General features: G+C 42.7%; 1 protein-coding gene across 3 annotated transcripts in view; it reads left to right on the plus strand.

Moving 5' to 3' along the window:
* The window catches only part of AGBL1 (AGBL carboxypeptidase 1), a 947,782-nt gene that overhangs the window by 848,240 nt on the left and 80,131 nt on the right, over positions 1-19,411 (plus strand). For 2 of the 3 annotated variants that reach the window (XM_015453343.4, XM_015453344.4), the window contains exon 23: positions 534-3,158. The exons of the other annotated variant lie outside the window; for it this stretch is intronic. In XM_015453343.4, the coding sequence (XP_015308829.3) occupies positions 534-741 (208 nt within the window). In that variant the 3' untranslated portion in view covers positions 742-3,158. Of the gene's footprint in view, positions 1-533; positions 3,159-19,411 lie in introns of those variants that run through there. 3 annotated transcript variants of the gene reach the window in all.

Below are 19,411 nucleotides of genomic sequence, written 5' to 3' on the forward strand. Positions count from 1 at the left end.
GTTTATTGGAGTAGGAAACATGAGGGCTTTGAGTTCTGTCTACCTGCATTCCAATCCCACTCTCTCTTGGAAGAAAATGACATGGCATTCTCAGACACTCAAGGATGGCCTTCTCTGATTGTTCACTTAAAGCCTAAACTACTTTGAAAAATTCTAAATATGTGAGGCTGTGCACATCTTCTGATTGGAAATAGGGCTAAGAAATGCAGACTCTGCTGGCAAAGGAAGAAAGAAGCCTGCAAATTGTATACAACTTTCCCCCCAGCCTCAAGGTTGAGGACACAGGGGAGTGTGCATATGACACATTTAAAGGAGCAGTGACCTGAGATTAAAACTCAGAGCAGGAAACTTCCACTCTCCACTCTCCTGTTCCAACCAATTGAATGTGTTCCCTTTTTTGGCTAAATTCTCTTTTCATTTCTCTCTCCTCTTCCCCATCTTCCTCCTTCTATTTCCCTTTCCCTTTGTACATTTTCCCTGTCTACCTTCCTCTTCTTCCTTTCTTCTCCATATTTCCTGGGACCCAATGGCAGGTGCAGCAGCAGCAGTGGCAGCGCCCCTTCGGAACTGGAGGATGAACCTGCCTGCATGGAGGAGATTGATTACAGTACAGACAGCAGCTCAGACCAGGAAGGGAGCTTGTCCGAGCTGGACCGGAGGATCCAGGAGTGTGCCTCGAATAAGGATGAGGGAGAGGAAGAAGAGGAGACACCAGGGCAGGAAGGAGAAGCCATCCCATAGGCCCGAGGTTCACAGCAAGTTCTGTGTCTCCAACCATTGGATTGGACTAGCAGCTATGCTACTGCTGCTTCATCATCAGACACACAGAGTGTATATGTCAGAGAAAAAAGCCAGCCTATGTGAGCTCAGCAACCCCATTTCCAGATTTTTAGTTTCCTTATGCATAGAAGCTAGCCACTTTATAACATTTTATATGTAGAGTTAGGTCACCCCTGAGGCCTATGCAAGCTGCCATTGTACTTAGAATGGGACTCATGGGTAGCCTCAAGATTACCATGGATCCTTTCAAGATTGTTCTGAGTTATTCTCCATTCCTGTGCTTGAACTGGAGCAAGCTGGAAGTAGAAGAGTTGGGCTTCTTCTTGGCTTCTCAGTCAGAATTCTAAGTGGTTATTTAAGTTGTTCCATATATGAGTATTATCTTCCACTGTTATCTCCCCACCATAGCATTTGAGCTCCCCAGAACAAACCACTGAGACTCTGGGGATCTTGGCAGGGTTTTCAGGTGCTGGGTGCTCGAACATGAAAAACTGTGCATCCAAGTAATTGCAGGCTTCATCTGTGATCTTCTCAAGCAGCATATATTTTACATATGTGGTACAGGCCAGAAGCTGCACTAGACTCTAAGAAATAAGACATGGTCACTGATCTTCACAGATTTTAAGATCATATGTACTCAGACCACCAAACATAATGCTAGGAAGTAGCAAGACCTACTGGAAAATTTATCCATTTCAGAATCAGACAGATATGGTTCATATGCTAGATCTGGCAGTTGCTTGTTATGACAACTTAGGCAAGTAATTAAATTTTCCCAAACTTCAGTTTTCTTATATATAAAATGTGGATAAGCATATCTATATCATAAAGTTATTGTAGGATGAAATGAGATAATCTATAAAAGTATAGCTTAGCATTTGGTACACAACAACATCGGCTTATTTTTCTTCATAACACAACAGAACATTCTATGTAAGAATTCTGACAGTTAAAAAAATATTCTCACCAGCCTGGACAACGTGGTGAAACCCATCTCTACTAAACCCCATCTCTACAAAAATTAGCCAGGTATGGTGGCACACACCTGTAATCGCAGCTACTTGGGAGGCTAAGACAGGAGAATCGCTTGAACCTGGGAGGTGGAGGTTGCAGTGAGCCGAGATCGCACCACTGCATTCCAGCCTGGGTGACAGAGCAAGACTCTGTCTCAAATAACAACAACAACAACAACAACAACAAACCCAGAATCCAGAATTCTTTGGAGTCACATGGTAGGAAATATGCCCTCTTACTGGAAGGGAGCTGGGAAGGAGATTACACAGGAGCAGAATCTAGGAGGTTGGACTGACTTAAAACAGATGAAAATGGAGCAAGGCCTTTCAGCATTCAGAAGGAAGTAACTTAGTTATTTGAATAATGAAGTGTACAAGACCTGCGAAGAAAGGATAAGAAGGGATAACAAAGGCAGTGGTAGAGTGAGAGATAGAATATGCTAGGTCAAATTTAGGCTGTTTTAGATGTCATATGTATTTAGTTAGGATTAGGTTTAGCTGCAAGAGATGGACAACGTATCATAGTAGTAGCTTTCATAAGGCATAAGTCTAGTTCTCTTTCCTGTGGAATTTTACACACTGGAAGACCAGTCCTAGTGTCATGGCTGCATGGTGTCAGAGACCTGGCTTCTGCAGTTGTCTGGGTCTACTGTGTGTTGCTTCTACTCTTGGTCTAGAATGGCTGCTGAAGCATCAGTCATTGCATCTGCATCCCAGACAGTAGCAAGAAGAACACAAAAAGAAACGCCTGTTTTCTATCTTTCCAAAAGCAATATATAATATTTCTTCTTAATCCCATCAGCTGGAAAAAAAATGGGCCTATAACCATAGGTAGCTGCAAGAGAGTTTAGAAAACATAGTCTTTATTTGAGGTGGGCCCAGCTAAAATTTGAAGTTTGAAGTAAAAGTCTGAATACTAAGGGAAAAGATGATAATACCTATTGGGGGATTACATATCTGCCAAAAGACTTCTCCTGATGTTCCAAATACCACCAAGGGAGTTTTGGATATATTAGAATAATCTCAGATGAAACTTATAGCACACACCTCCTGACCAGCAGAAAGCCACAGAACAAAACTAGATTAACTCCAAGGAATAGAAGAAAGGCATCTGTGTCATGATTTTGGGAGTTGACAGTGTTATTAATAGTCTCTTATTTTTTTTTAACTCTTTTCCAAATTTCCGTGCTGTAGTTCAGAAATTGTACATCTATTCTTCATATTAAGACATGTATGTTTCTGTAACATATGTAAGAAATTTGAAGAATATCAGCAAAGACACTGAAAGTGAAACCCAAACACTATATATCTCTTAACTCCTCCCATATTTAATCTTTCCACTCTTAAATAAAGGCTAGCATAATAGTGCTGATTTTTCTTTGCTTTGAGGATTCAAGAAGATAATATTGAAATGTAATTGCTGAGAGAGGTGGGAATGATGCTAGCTTATTAATTATTATTTCAGCCCAAATTAATTTTGGGGGTTAGCTTCTGGTCATCCAGCATGTTTCTGAAAAAATGTGACTGTGACAGATAAGTTTTTGTGTGGCATGTTCAGAAAAAGTCAGGAACATGAAGTATTTGTTGATCCATCTATGTAACAAATGTATATTTAACCACCAACTATGGATCATGCACTTAACTAAACTCTATGGATGCAGATAAGAAAGACCCATTTTGTGCCCTCAGTAACCAGGGAAAGAAGAACAATAAACATTCTAATTTAATGCAGTGTGGCCCATGCCATTATGGAACTATGCAAAGAATATTACAAAAACACCTAATCTAATGGGGGTGGCAGTTGTGGTAAAAGTCTACCAAAAGAAGGTCATAATTTGGGTGATTCTTGAAGAATATGCAGGAGTTTTCAGGTACAGAGGGAGAAAAGACATGCGAAGGAGTGGAAAGATTTTGTGCAAAGGCTCTGTGGTAGAGTTAGAGCTTGAAATAAAATGTTCAGTGTGACTGGTTTAAAAGATGTATTTGTATGTGAGAAAAGGAGGAGAGTGACAAGAGATGAAACGGAAAAAGACAGCAGTCAGATAAAGCAGCATTTGGCATTCCTTGATGAAGAGGCTGAACTTAATTCTGAATGTAACAGGGGAGACTTAAAGAGCTTTCAGCAGAGGCATGCCAGTGACTGATATCAGCATGTCTGTACCAGCACCACTGCTCCCTTGTTTATGGCTGAGGGTTTGGTGCTCCCACTATGCTGGTTGTTCAGTAGTTTGAGGAGTGCCCCAGGTGTGAAATTACTATATTTGAAGAGCAGAAGGTTTGCATTCAGGTGAAAGATAATAATTGCAGTTTGGGGACATGTTGAATGTTGGTGGCCTACATGATAGCCAGTTTGGAAGGTTTCCTAGAAATCAGAGGTACATCAGGAAGCAGAAGGAGAACAAGGAGAGGTGTACCTAACACCTAGTGATGTTGGGGACCCAGGTGAAGGTCCTGAGCACCTAAGCCCAGGTGCCAGTGAGTTGGGAAGGCAATTGACTGGAGGGAAGAGGGGACTTGGGAGCAGACCTCTCTCCCTTCCTGCTAGGACTGAAGGCTGTTCTGTGTCACATCTCACCAGTCTTCCATCCAGAGTTAGAGAGTACTTACTTGAGAGTTAACTCTCAATAGTTATAAGAGCCATTCCTCCAGTCAAGCCAGGACTTTTTCTTGCTGGCTGGACCACTTCAGTGAATTGTTCGGAAAAAAACGTGTTCTACCAAACTCAGAGCCAAACTAAGATGACCCAAGAATTCCAAGGAGTTGTAGGCCATAATGCGAAGCAAATGTGGTCCAAAATGTGCAGAGGAGAGGACAGTCCAGAGAGGCGATGTTGGGGCCAGGCCAAGTGCATACTGTCCTGTACCAGCTGTCATCCGGTGCTCTGCATGCAGGACTGGAACTGGGGCTAAAGGGCTGTGGGGGCCTGCAGCTTCCTGGGACAGCCTGGTGAAACTTTGATGGGCAAAGGTTGGGAGCTCTCTGATTTCACCTTTAGGATAGTTCCATTGTTAGAATAGAAGCCCAAGACTTGCCACCCATGAGCTCCCGAGGGTGGAAACTACTGACCGTTCATAACACTTTCCTCTGATAAGAGGCTTTGTGGCTCCACATTTCCTTTAGAAGGAAGTCTAAATGTCTCAACAGATCCCTTTATAGTCTGGCCCCAATCTCCTTGACAGCCTCAGGTTCTGCCACTCTTTATTCTCTTCAATTTGCCACTGAGCATACCCTCATGTTCTCTCTCATGCATTTATGCATGTGTGTGTTCTTAAGCCACACTTATGCATGTACACTTCTTATGCCACACAGCTCCCTAAATGTCCTCTTTGATTTTTCTAACATTTTCATATTTTTCCTCTGCCTCTGATAAGAATCTCCCGTTCCATTTGTGAATACCAAAACCCAGTTCAAATATCATCTTTCTTCTGTAAAACTTGTCCTCATCACCCAATGCCAAGTTATATATAATCTCTCTTCCATGCCCTTGTTGCCCTGTTTATATATCTCTTTTATACTATGCTTATTTTTAACTTGATATATATACCTTTTACACCCACACCCCCATTCACCATTGAATAGTGAGCTCTAAAGTGCACAAACCTACTATTATCTTGGCATCTGTCCCTGTACCTAACATAGTTCTTAACACATTGCAAGTGTTCAAAAATGTGTCTTCCCCTCAGCTTCAAACCTGGACATCCAATGTCTCAATAAAACCTCACTTATTTTCCTTAAATCCCTCCATTTTCCATCTCAAAGAAGAGTTTGTGTTATAGAAAGGGAAACTGGTTTCACTAAAAGGACGTCTAGCACAAGTGCAGCCTGGCCTCTCAAGCTGGTGGTTGCCATGGAAGACTTCCGAGTGTGAGGCGAGCTTAACAAGGGGCAGAGTGTTCTTGTCCTGACCTGTGTTGTGCAAATGTTAAAATAGAGTGGTGATAATGGAGGGGTGGCATCTCCAAGGGTTCCCCGGAGCTGCCATATTTACCCAGGTGCTCTGGCTCCTATGCTCCCGTTGGTGAGAACCGGCTGTGCAGCTCCATAGGTATCATGCTAACTTGGTTGCCTGGGCCCTCCTTGCAATCCCATCAATAAGAATCAGCATCCAAGAATTCCATCCATTGACTTCAGTCTCCTTCCAGAAAGAGGATTCAGAGCCACCAAGAACATTTGAAATTAACCTGCTCCCTAAGTTACAAGCTCACCTTGAGGGTTGCCAACACAAGGAAGGTCATATTACACCCTTCCATTTATGAGCCTGGAAAATGGTGCTGTAGAGTTGATTTCATATTCCAAAGGGAGCCTCTGCCCTATGCCAAGAGAAGGGGCTCCCAGGAAATGCCTGACATAAGTCATCCTTGTTAGGGCCTCAGAAGAATGACCCTCATGGTGGATCTCAGCATTTGGATTTGCATTAAAATGATGGATTTGTTTTGCCCTGCTGGTACAGCTCACCCCAGCTCCCCAAACGCTCTAGTCTTGGAAAGACATGCATAGTAGCCTGGTGCTCACCAGGAGGGATTTTCTGGGCAAAAATAATTCATCAGGTCTGGAGCCTGCTGCTGTCTTCCCAACAGATGTCCTCTTTTGTTTGTGTTGCATTTTGTCTTCATGCTACCAATGTTTGATAAAAAGTGTTCTTTAGAAAAGAAAAAAGAAAGTGGTAAAAGGGAATTTTGAGATAAAAATGGATTATATACAACCTTTCAGTGCCTAATAATAAAAAGATACAATTGCGTATAACTTAAAATCATCTATTACACACACACAATTCAACATAATGGAGCTGAAACTGAGCTTGAGTTCCCCACCACATACACACACACACACACACACACACACACACACACACACACACACACACGGCACAGGGCTTTAAGCATAACAATGAGTGAGGGAAGGTTGATTCTCAGACACATGACAGGTGAGGGGTAGCTAGTTGATGATTTTAGGCTCTACGGTCAGACAGAAGTCAAGATGAAGGCCTTTTGGGTAGAAGATGGGACTCACCTCTCATCAGCACGTGACATAAACTGAACTTGAAGTGTGTATATATTCTGGGTCAGTTCCAGTGCAAAGTAAAATGGGTTCAGTATCATTGGTAGAGAATACAGACTATGAGAGAATTACCGAATGAGCCACATTTAGGTCTTATGACAAGTAGCTTAACAGAGGAGAGCACTGACTGTTTACAAGGCTGAAGCAGGCAAAGTGTGGTGGCTCACAACTGTAATCCCAGAATTTGGGGAGGCCATGCTGGGAGGATCCCTTGAGCCCAGGAGTTTGAGATCAGCCTGGACAACATAGTTAGACCCTGAATCTACAAAAATAAAGAAAAAAAAATAGTCAGCCATGATGGTGCATGCCTGTAGTCCCAGCTACTAGGGAGGCTGAGGTGGGAGGATCACCTGAACCTGGAAGGTTGAAGCTACAGTGAGTCGTGATCGCACCACTGCACTCCCACCTAGGTGACAGTGTGAGACCCTGTACTCTGTCTAAAAATAAATAAATAAAAGGCTGAAGCAAAGATGATTCTCCATGGGGGGATTTCAATGATCTTTTATAGTCTCTAGGCTCTTATGGGGTTAAAATAATTTCTTAGTACCAGACAAGTATTATGACCAACTCCTGGCAAAATAAATAACACTTAAGCACAATTATTTGGAGCTATTCCGTTAAAGTGAGTGTGGCCCTGGTCTTGAAGGGCGGGGCAAGACATGGCATTGAGTTCCGTTGTCTCTACTGGCTGTAGGACGGGAGAGGAAGCAGAGAGGCCAACAGGTCTGCCATCCAAACGTCCAGGGTATGGGGTTAAATGAATGAATGTCCTGGGATAGACTATCAACCACACCCTATCCACACTTCAGTATGAAGAGGAAGTTATTTTGGGAGGTATTAGAAGAGGAGAAATCTGCCTATGTTTCTACTCTGCTCAGACAATCACATGGTGACTCATTTCACTCTCAGTACCAGCTCTGTGGGATAAATGGACATTATGATTGTCATTTTTAAAATGAAGTGCACCCATACTTAAAGAGACATGCTTAGTAAATGACAGAGCTGGAATCTGTTCCCAGGGAAATCTGACTTCCCAACTCATGCTCCTTCCACTTCCCCAGAGGAGGTGAACATGAACCATAACACAGTTACAGCTAATGTGGTAATTAGCAACACTTAGTATGTATAACAGTCTAAGACCATCACAGGTGTCATCATGTTTAAGCATAAAATTTCAGTCCGATGAGCTATACTCTGTTGTTATGCTCACTTTATAAATGAGGGCATTAAGAATGTAAGGGCTAGCCTGAGATGATACAGGTAGTAAGTACCAGATCACAACCTTAACTCAGGCAATTGGACTCTTAAACCTGCTCTCCAAGGAAAAGCATCTTTCTTCAAAGACCCCTGGGGGCCCTCTGAGAGGTTATGGAGCAACTCTCCATCTCTAGGAAAGTGTGTTGTTCTTATAGGTCCTTGACTGAAATATAAGTAACTCATACTGGACATCTCTGCATAATATCCTGCTTCTCTTCAAACTCAACAGGTTTAAAGTCAAAATCTCCTTCCAACAAAATCTGTACTTTCAAATTCCTAAATTTGATCATGCCAATAGTAAACCTGTGTTGTTTGATTTCTTTGTTTGCCAGATGCATAGCTCACTGTCTAGCCGAGGCTGGCACTCCGATCTTCACTAAATGGATGAATCTGCAATGTTAGCGAGTGTGATTCTTAGCTTTGGACTCAAACCAAAGCTAAGACTCACACTCAACAACACTGTTCTTTCTTCTCTCTCTTCTTGGGCCATTTCTCACCTGGACTTCAGGAATTTTTCTGACTACTCTTCTCACCTTTGGTTGTGACTCCTTTCCAACCCTTTCATCCCTGCGTAGCCTGATGGTATTGAGAAGGAAAACCGGCTTCTACTTTCACTGCTTATAACTTGTCAGTGACCTCTCATGGTCTTAAGGATAAAATGCAAATAGGACCTAGTGCTTGAGGCCTTTCAAATCCAGCCACTATGTAATTTTCTGGTCTCTTCTCTTGACACCAGCCCCTGTTAAAGTCATAAAAACTTACTTTCAGTTCTCAGAAAGCACTTTACTCTTCTGTTCCCTCTTCTTCCATCCATGTGCCTAATTCTATCCATTATGTTCTTAGGTGTAGCCTCCCCCAAGAAGTCTCCCATGATCTGATTCTGAGTTCCTACAGTCGTCTTGGAGAAACCCAGTCACAGCTTTTGTTGTATGGCATTGCCTGTGGACTCTGCTGTCCCTTCTCCACCACCCCCCTCCCTGCCCCACCACAAGACTGTAATATCTTGGAGAACAAAGACAATTTTGCTCACTGATACATCCTAAGGTCCTAGCATCGTGCCCAAGATGTGGTGGGACTTCTGTAAATATGTGTTGAATGATTGAGATCTTAATTTCCGTTACAAAGGTCTCCTGAGAATGACCTCCTACCCGTTGCCTCAGTAACCTCTTACACATGGAGAGCAGAGCTGCAGGAAAGCAGGACACACCTGAGTCCAGCCAACTCAGAGCTTCAAAGAAGCGTCCAGGAGAAACCTCCGTCAGCCCCCTGTTTGCGGTGCCTCCTGGTCGGTAATTTTCCAGAAGCAGTTTCTTGTTTCCTCCAAATGGCCTGTAGAGGTCAGAAAAGGGCCTTGTTTTCCAATCACCGACTGTCCTCTCTACATTAGCATTCACCCCGGGTGTCTATAATTAAGCAAGCCTAAGCTGGGCACATAGGAACGGAAATGCATTGACTTTAATAAAACAGAGTGTAAAACAACTTTAGATTGACTCCAGCCTTGTTTATTCTTGCACACTTGTAATTCTGGTTTGGTATATTCCCAGTCAAAGAGACCATTGTCCTGGGAACTGAAGCATGTCCCTTGCTTCATTGCTATTGCAGCCTGTCCAAGGAGGCAAGCCACACCAGGTTGCTGCTACCGGCTCACAGCAATTTTTTTTTAAATTTTTTAAAGAAGGACAATAACAAAGAGAAGAACCTGTGGGAACGATGAGAGGAGCTCCTATTGATATCCTAGACTTTGTGTATATGTGTGTGTGTGTGTGTGTGAATGTAAGTATATTCAGAGTCCAGAAAAAATATGTAAATAATAAAAATGGATCAGGCACTCTGGTCTTCACATATTGTGAATTTCAGGAAATGATGATTTTGTTCTTTAAGTGATTCCCTAGCATATGGAACAGAACATTATAACGGAAGTTGAGAGACCATTTAGGTTTAGGCTCTGGCTCTGTTACTTCAATGTATGGCTTTGGGCTGACTGTTTCCTCTGGGTCTCAGTTTCTTCATTGGAGGGTGAAGGGCTGGACCACACGAAATCTAAGCTCACTTCTATTTCTAATATTCATGAACATGAATGCTGTGCTGGCGGGGCCTGCAGAGAACACCAGCAGGCCCAGGGCTGGCCAGGCTGGTGAAGAGGCAGCGTGAGGTGGCTCACACTAGTGTTCTGTCTCTGCAGGGACTGAGGCCAGGCCTGCACAATGATCTTTTCAGAGCAGAGAGCAGAGCAGTGCCGTTGATACCCTGCCAATGCCCAGCAGAATAAAAGCTTCTGAAATCAGGGCTAAAAATAAATAATAAAACAAAGTGACAACATAAACAGGAAGACCTAAAGGAGGGGGAATGAATTGAGTCAGCAAAGTTGGGGCTGGGGTGGGGCAGGGAAAACGAATCTAATTCGTTTTCATTTGCGTGCTTTGGCCTGCTAGGTGCTGCACTGGTGTTTAAAGTGCTCTTGGAAGGGGGAGTTTGACGCCACCATGGGAGAAGATACAGAAGATGGGGCAGAGGTGTGGCTGCTCTCTCAGGCCCATTTCCTCCCCGCTGTGCAGTTGGCCCGCCCACTCCTCACTGACTCTTTGTTGGTTGTTGAGAGAGAGAGTTCTTTCACAGTCCCTCTCCTGTCCCTGGCCTCTGCCTGGGCCTGGGCCAGCTGCCCTCATCGACCTTGTCTCTCAGCATTTGGGACCCAGCTTCCTCTTGGCCTCTTTGCACACACTCAGGATTTCAATCAAAATGACTTTTGAGTCTGGTCGTTTAGGGGAGGATGTGTGCAAGAGGGGTGGGGAAGGGAGCTCATTATTACTGAGCACATTGAATGTTCCGGCCGCTGTACAGTTACATGCAACATGCAAGGAGACAGAGAGCAGTCACCCAGCAGCAGCCACAGGGCAAGTAAACAAACGCAGATCACCTCTACAACCTTGTTCCATGCCTTGTCATTGTGAAGGGTAGAGATTCAAAGCAGATGGAGACTTCCTTTGGTGAGGCAGTTTCTTGAATTTGGGGATATACAAATGTGAGCAACCATTATTGGGGTGAGGGAAGAAAAGCTGCTCTGCTGTGCATTAAATGGTACCAAAGATTCAGGGAGTGGGGTCGGGGTGTGCACTGGGAGAGAAGAAGAGAGAAGAGAGAGGATGAGGACTTCCCAGCATGACTCAAGGCAGGGGAGCAAAGAGGGCCTCTGAGACGTCCTGACTCATAAAAAAGTGATGTCTAGGATTGAATTTTAAGTTGTTTTCTGCTCTGTGGGATCTCATTTCACTCCATCCCTAGACCCTCAAATCCCTAGTAAAAGTCTACTATTCCCAAGTAGACTTGGGATTCTGGGTTCTCATTATATTTTGAGTAAATGAAAGGTTCAATTATTAATTTGGGATAAAAGCATGGGGAGAAGCCACCAGTTCAATTGTTCATTCGGGATAAAAGCAGGGGGAGAAGCCACCAAAGAGAATTCAGCAGAAGCAGGATATCTGCAAAATTCATTTCTAGGAAATTACATATTCCTTAATTTGGATACTTCATGAACATGATGGTAATGATAATAATCAACTTGCCATAAACACTGACCATGAACCAGTCCTTGGGCTGAAGGTTTACTATTCACAAAACCCCTTTGAGGTAAATAACTATTATCATATCCATTTTACAGACAAAGAAACAAAGTCTGGGAGATATTTAGCAGCTTGTGCGAAGTAAGTGGTTAGTGCAGAGGCTGCAATTGGGTTTGAACTGAGCTTGCATCCTCTTCCCTTTCTCCTCATGGTGTAATACCACTGAAAACGAAATGTTCCTCAGTGGCGGTGGACATCTCTTCCCTTCGTTTTTCCCTTGAGGCAAACTTGCCTTCATACTTTCTTCTTCAAAGTCAATTAGAAATGGATCTGTATCACACCACTGCACTCCAGCCTGGGCCACAGAGGGAGACCCAGTCTCAAAAAAAAAAAAGAAAAAGAAAAGAGATCTGTAATTTTCAGAGTCTTATTTTCAGACTTAGTCAAGACCTATTTTCTCCCCCACGTACCTATTAATCTTAATTTTGCTCAGCTTCCTTTTCCACATTTCTAGACAAAAATATTTTGTGACCTTTTAAAGAAATCTTCCAATGGGTTGATGGTGGTAGTTGGTGATGTGTACGGGAAATACGTGAAGCGCACTATAAGCTTCCCCTAGCAAATGCTCAGAGCAGCGTTTTTAAAGATGAACAACATGAATTTCAAACAGAGGTTAAGTAAACATCATAGAGAAATATGTCCCCAACAAAATCAGGTCTGGATTGGGATCGGCAGGATTTCCCTTAAGGTGTCTGCTCTGACTCAGGAAATGGTTCTTCCTGGGTGTCTGTCTGTCATGCCCATGCGTGTTCTGAACAATATCGCGTGTTCCCTGGTGACTCTATTTTTGTCAGAGTACTACTTTGAAGGCTGTGGCATAGGAACGCTAGGGATACCTTGCAGACTTACGCTCAGAGGTCTGTAATGCACCACATCAACATCAGCTAGTTTCAAGTGATACTCAGTTTACTTTATTAGGAAAGGATCTATACTCTCTAAATCCTAAACTGTTACTGCTCCTCAGCTTCACTTAACTTCAACCTAAAAATTAATGCTATAAGTGAGTGGCCACTTCAACAAGGGCACTCAGCACAGAGCAACAGGAGAAATGGACCTTTGTCCTCTACCTTTTCCTGTCTCTGTTGAAATGGATTTTCCTGTAGTTTGACATAAGTCAGTGATATTCCAGAAAGACAGCTTACCTGAGCCATGCTTCTCTTTTTCTGAATAGTTCTTTTGTTTTGTTTTGTTTTGTTTTGCTTTGCTTTTTTCTCATCTGAAGTGGCTACAAGATGAAAAGACCAGAAACACATGACATTAATTAATGTAAGGAAAAACAGGGCCCAGCATGGGAGAATGAATTAACACTGAAATCTCTAGGGCTTGTCAATGACTAGCTGCTTAGCTTCCCACTCCCTGTTGCCACACACACACACCTTACTACCTAAGGAAAAACTCTTACATGAATGAAGAAAAAACCAGAGCCTTCAAGGACACTAATCTGGTGCCTGTTGCAGAGAGCAGTTTCTGTGTTAAGAAGAAGATTATAAATAGAAGTGACTGCAGCAAGCTCTCTCACGATGTTTTATAATTGGTGTTGTAATACCTTGGGCCAGATGATATGAGAAAGATGGTGTGGCAGAATGTGTCCGGCCTGTAAAGCACCCACAGTGTCTGGAGTCCCAGTGGGGCTGAAATGGGACAAGGGAGAAGGAGTAGGCAGGGGCTGCTTGGCCCACTCTACAATGGGCCTCAGAAGTAAAGGGCAGGCTCATGGGGGAAGGATATCAGTACCTGTGCCTCAGTTTTACATTGCTGGGAAACAAATTACTACCAATTTAGTGCTGTCAAACAACATCCAGTTACTATCTTAGGATGAGTAAGTCAGAAGCACAGGGAACCTCCCTGGGTTCTCTGTTCAAGATGCCTCAAAACTGAAACCCAAGCATCAGCCAACCTGGACTCCTGTCTGGAAGCTCAGGGAAAGAATCTGCTTCCAAGCTCAAGCTGTTGTCTGAATTCAGTTCCTTGTGGTGGTAGGCACTGAGCTCCCCACTTCCTAGCCAGCTGTCAGAGGGGCTGTTCTCAGCTCCTACAGTCTGCCCCCATTCCTCGGCCTGTGACATCTCTGGAAGCCAGCGAAGTGGGTTTAACCACCACCCCTCCCCTATGCTTTGAATCTCTTTTACTTCTACTAGCCAGAAAAACCCTGTTCTTTTAATAGGCTAGTGTGATTAAGTTAGACCCAACCTGATCATCTCTTCTTTGCCTTAAAACCTAGTACAATCACAGGAGTGAAATCTCATCATAGTCAGGGCCTCTATCCATGATCAAAAGCAGGGAAGGGGATTATACAGGGCAGATTTCATTCGTTTCATTTTTATAATTCTGCTTACCACAAACGACAATATTATCAAGGGTTATGTAATGCTCTCCAAGTGCTAGGAACAGCTTCAGCATTTTACATACATTAATACATGAATCTTCATAACAATCCTATAATGTAGGTATATTCATTCTAGTATTCTGACTTTATATATGAGGCCAAAGTGTTGATGTAGTATACACAGCTAGCCTGGGATTGAGTTGTGATTTGAACTCGACAAGTACAGCTCCAGGTTTATGCCAGATTTCTTGGCTCTATCTAAAATGTACTCTCTTAGACATAGTTTTTTTCCTTCATTTTGCCTGAGCTGGGATGTGAACATGATGTTACCAAAACAAACTAGGGAGCTGCTCACCTGGTACATTAAGGCAAAACATCCTCTGTGAGGTTTTGTAATTGGAGAAAGGAGGGCATTTATTTTCAGAGTGCCAAGCAAGGAGAACTGGGCAGCTCACACGTAGACCTGACCTCCCCAGCAGCTTGTAGGTAAGGGTCTTTAAAGGAAGGGAGGCAGAGGTTATAGGCAAAGTCATCAATCAATATATGGTGGTTATACATTGGTTTGATCTAAAAATTTGGGACATTTTGAAGCAGGTCCTAAGTGGATTCAAAGATTTTCTGATTTGTGATTGGTTAAGGAGACAAAGCTTTGTCTAATGATTTGGGGGTCAACAGAAAGGAATGGTGAGTTCCAGCCTGTGGATGTGACTTCCTCCAGGCTCCTCAAGAAGAAATTTAGAACAGAAAACGGCAGTCAGAGTTCAGTCCTCAGTCTCCTCTTGTCTGAGGTCTACATGCCAATGTATCCATTTGGTGGGGGTCCGGGTTTCTGAAAAAACTTAGGGACATATGTTAAGATGTAATTTTTAGTTTCTATAGGGAACCAAACATCTCATGACTCTAACTTCCTTGGTTATTGTTTTAAGCGACTATTACCTTCTTGCTTATCAAGTTGCTCATTTACTTCTCAAGGCTAACTAGGTGCCTGGAATTTCCCTTGAAGGAACTCGATATTTTCTTTTATTTCCATGCTTGGGAAGGGAGAATGAGGAGGAGGCCCCTAAGAGGAGTCCCTGCTCCCTCTCGATGAGGTTTGGAGTTGTCTAGTGGGACAGGAATAGGATGCAGTAGAAGGCAGCACAGCATGCATGGATCAAACTGTCTGTGGCCAAGGCTTTAATGTCAAGGCACCTGTGGCATGTCCACCTCTTCTAATTTCACCATTTTGTACTCAGAGTCTTACTTAGTTATAAAGAGCACACATTTCCCCTCGCATATATCCTTCAGGAGCACTTGATCTAGTAATGATATTTGAGATGTTCAAGGAATAAAGTGAGGTCTTCATGAAACAGATATCCCACCTCCTGGAACTCTGCTTCCTACTTGAGTTGAAGTCTGTGCTGTGCAGGTGCTCAGGTCTGTATAAAAAAGGGACCTAACCAATGCTTCCTCTATATGGACTTATTCATAATTTTTCAGTCTTTCATTGATTTGGTTGCATTATTTTGGCTTATGTAGGAGGACGAAGATATATCCTTAAAGATATAACTAGTTTATAATCATAAATTTGAAGAAAAAAGGCTAATAAATATGAAACAAAGTTGATTTCAAAAATAGTATTTTGCAATGCCTTAATATTATTAGTAATAGTATTAACAGAGAAACTTCATCAATAAAATTACGTTGTTGCATACAGCAAAAGGCATAATGAAAAACAAAATCCAGCATAATGAAAAACAAAATCCAGGAACATGTTATTATTATTATTTTTCTGAGACGAAGTCTCACTCTGTCACCCAGGCTGGAGTGCGACGGCACAATCTCGACTCACTCAAACCTCCACCTCCTGGGTTCAAGCAATTCTCCTGCCTCAGCCTCCCAAGTAGGTGGGATGACAGGCACGTACCATCATGCCCAGCTAATGTTTTGTATTTTTAGTAGAGACAGGGTTTCACCCTGTTGGCCAGGCTGGTCTTGAACCCCTGACCTCAGGTGATCCACCTGCCTTGGCCTCCCAAAGTGTTGGGATTACAGGCATGAACCACCACTCCTGGCCCAGAAACGTTTTAAAAAACTAAACAGAAGGCAGAAAACTGACATTTCATAATTGTAGCTATAATTTAAATGCTATAAATTATACCACTAAATGACACAGAATATCAAGTATGATCAAGAAATAAACATAATACTATTTTTCATTCATTATACATAACAAAATAAACAGACTCATAATGAAACAATCCAGGTGGAAAAGAGGCAATGAAATTATTTCTAGGGAGCAGTTACCAATGAGAAGAATTACAAGTGCAAGCTCAAGTTCTGAAGCAACACTTTAGGTAAGGGAACTGGTTTAGGAAACTAGGAGAAATAGGAATCAGCTTATTATCAGAGCCGTGGTAGAAGGTCATGATGACCAGGAGGAGACATTCAATCTGACTGTGAGAACGTGTGAAAAATAAGGAGACAAAAAATGCACAATGATCCCACCCAGGGCACTGCAGCAAGAAGGAGCCCAGGTATCCAGCCCAAGGGATGGTGGTGGAAGGGATGCAATCGCTGGAGCTGGATATCAGTAACGTGGTGATGTGTCTATCTGTGATCTCATCCTTTGTCTCTCTCTCTTACACCAGATAACTTTGAACAGATGATGAATAGGCAGAAGGGGTAAACAGATCTGTTGAATTATGTGGGCTTAGGACAGATTAAAGTGAATTGACAAGACAGTCTCCTTCAGTTGTCCCTATGATGCATTAGCTTGACATTCAGAAGCCTCTACAATTTAGCCCACCTCTGCCTGCCTTGCCGGGATTGTCTTCAATACACAGGGCCCAGGACCAGCTTTTCAGCTAGAGTGGCCTATTCCCCATCTCCCAAGTTTATCCTGCCTGTTATCACGTCCTCACCTTTTCCTGCTGTTCCTCCCTCCCTTCAAGGACCGATTCAAATCTCAGCTCACCCCTGATCTGAGTATCTTCTGTAACTCCTACTCTTTCTGTGCTTCCGTCCATGAATGCCGAAAGCATTTATTATGCAATTAACCATATCCTTTCATGCTTGGCTATTTGGCTGTTTATCTCTTTTGTTGTGATTCAGTACTTCACATGTGACTGTCATCTCTCTGCAAATACACTATTTATCCCCTGAAAGCAAGGCTATGTCTTTTTTACATCATTCATCATTTACCATATTCCAATTTCAGTTTGTTTACGGACATTATCTGACAAAATGCTCCCTATAAAACTTCATATTAAATATTATTTTCCTCATTATATGAACAACCTAATTGAGGCTTAAATAAGTTTAAAAACCCGCCCTAAGTCATACAGCTAATAAGTGACAGAATCAAGATTTAAGCCATGTGATTTGGACAAAAATCCTCTACTTTTCCCATGAGGCCATGATATCATTACACCTTCCTGGAGCCATTACTCTAGATAATACATCAAAATAAAATATTCATAGCATATATACGTATAAAAGCGGTCTCCATAAATACGTGTCAACTATTTTACTTCATTTGCCCACAAGTTTTAAGTTATGAAGGAATCTTTAAATGGAAAGCCTAGATAAAATATCTATTCATGCATATTCACAGATACACATGTATGCATGCACACATACATGTGCACACACAGGGATGCATACACACATGCTCATACACACAACCGTTTGCATCATGATAGATTGGCTGGTAAGTGCCACACACAGTTCTGCCTGAAAGGACATTGCTATCCTAATGGCACAATGAATGGTCTCATTGGCAAGGACATAGAGGATTTTTAATCCCATTTAGGGTAGAAAGGTGTGTAATCTTAGCAGAATGCTTCAAGGCTCAATTTTATTGCAAGGATGCCCAGAGCTCATTGATTTGGTTTATAGTCAGCATATTACTTTGAAGTACAGCCCTGTTAGTTGTAATATTAGCTATTGAAAAGCTCTATGTCAATTCCTCTGTTAATCATGACCTGGAAAGTATAATGAATGCAGAGGGTGCTCAGCAGGTATGTTGTTTGTCCAGGTTCTCAGCTTATTCTCTATTTGGGAGAGAAAGGCATGACAGCTCTGAAACTTGTAATCTTTCAGAAGCGGGAAGCAGAGAGGGAACTGTGGTGGGGAAGATACCACAAGATTGTTCGTAGGTTCCCTTGATAACTTGGACATCACTTTTTGGCAGCAGATAGTTTCCATGTGCATGGAAAGTTTCCATGTCCATTACATTTTGCTACTCTGTGTCTCTCAAACTTTGGCCACATAAAAATTACCTGGGTGGCTGGGCACAGTGGCTCACACCTGTAATCCCAGCACTTTGGGAGGCCAAGGAGGGTGGATCACAAGGTCAGGAGATTGAGACCATCCTGGCTAACATGGTGAAACCCCGTCTCTTCTAAAAATAAAAAATTTAAATTAAATTAAAAAATAAAACTTAGCTGGGCATGGTGGTAGGCACCTGTAGTCCTAGCTAATTGGGAGGCTGAGGCAGGAAAATCACGTGAACCCAGGAGGCGGAGGTTGCAGTGAGCTGAGATCGCACCACTGCACTCCAGCCTGGGTGACCGAGTGAGACTTTGTCTCTAATAATAATGATAATAACAATAACCTGGGTGGCTTGTTAAAACAGAGAGATAAGCCCCACATCTGGAGATTGATTGGGGAGGTATATGGTAGAGTCTAATAATTTGCATATCTTAGAAGTTCATAAATCATGCTGATACTGTTGGTCCATGGAATACCCTTTGAGAACCACTATCCTTACAGACATGCTGTGTAATTACAGGGCATAGAAGCATTAGGTTCCTTCAAGAAAATATATTATGATACTGATAATCAGGAAGCTTTTTCTATTAATAACACCAGTCCTAAGTATTTTTCTTCTGTTCCAATGTCAGTACTCTCCTTTGTATCTCAGAGAATGTAGAGAACTTCTATGCATTACACAGGTGCTCATATTACTATCTCAAGCCTTGTTCTTATGTAAGCAAAGTAGCTGTCCACCAAATAGGTGCTGACAGGCTTCCTCTCATTGATGGGAGTTTTTCTTCTTTTCTTTTCTTCTTCTTTTTTTTTAGACAGAGTCTTGCTCTGTCACCCAGGCTGGAGTGCAGTGGGGCAATCTTGGCTCACTGCAAGCTCCGCCTCCTGGGCTCAAGCCTCTCAATTCTCCTCTCTCAGCCTCCCGAGTAGCTGGGACTACAGGCACCTGCCACCATGCCCGGCTAATTTTTTGTATTTTTAGTAGAGACGGGGTTTCACCATGTTAGCTAGGATGGTCTCGATCTCCTGACCTTGTGATCCACCCACCTTGGCCTCCCGAAATGCTGGAATTACAGGTGCGAAAAGGAGAGGCTAGATCAGGGAAA

Source organism: Macaca fascicularis, chromosome 7, assembly GCF_037993035.2.
Source record: "Macaca fascicularis isolate 582-1 chromosome 7, T2T-MFA8v1.1".
Taxonomy (NCBI): Eukaryota; Metazoa; Chordata; class Mammalia; order Primates; family Cercopithecidae; genus Macaca; species Macaca fascicularis.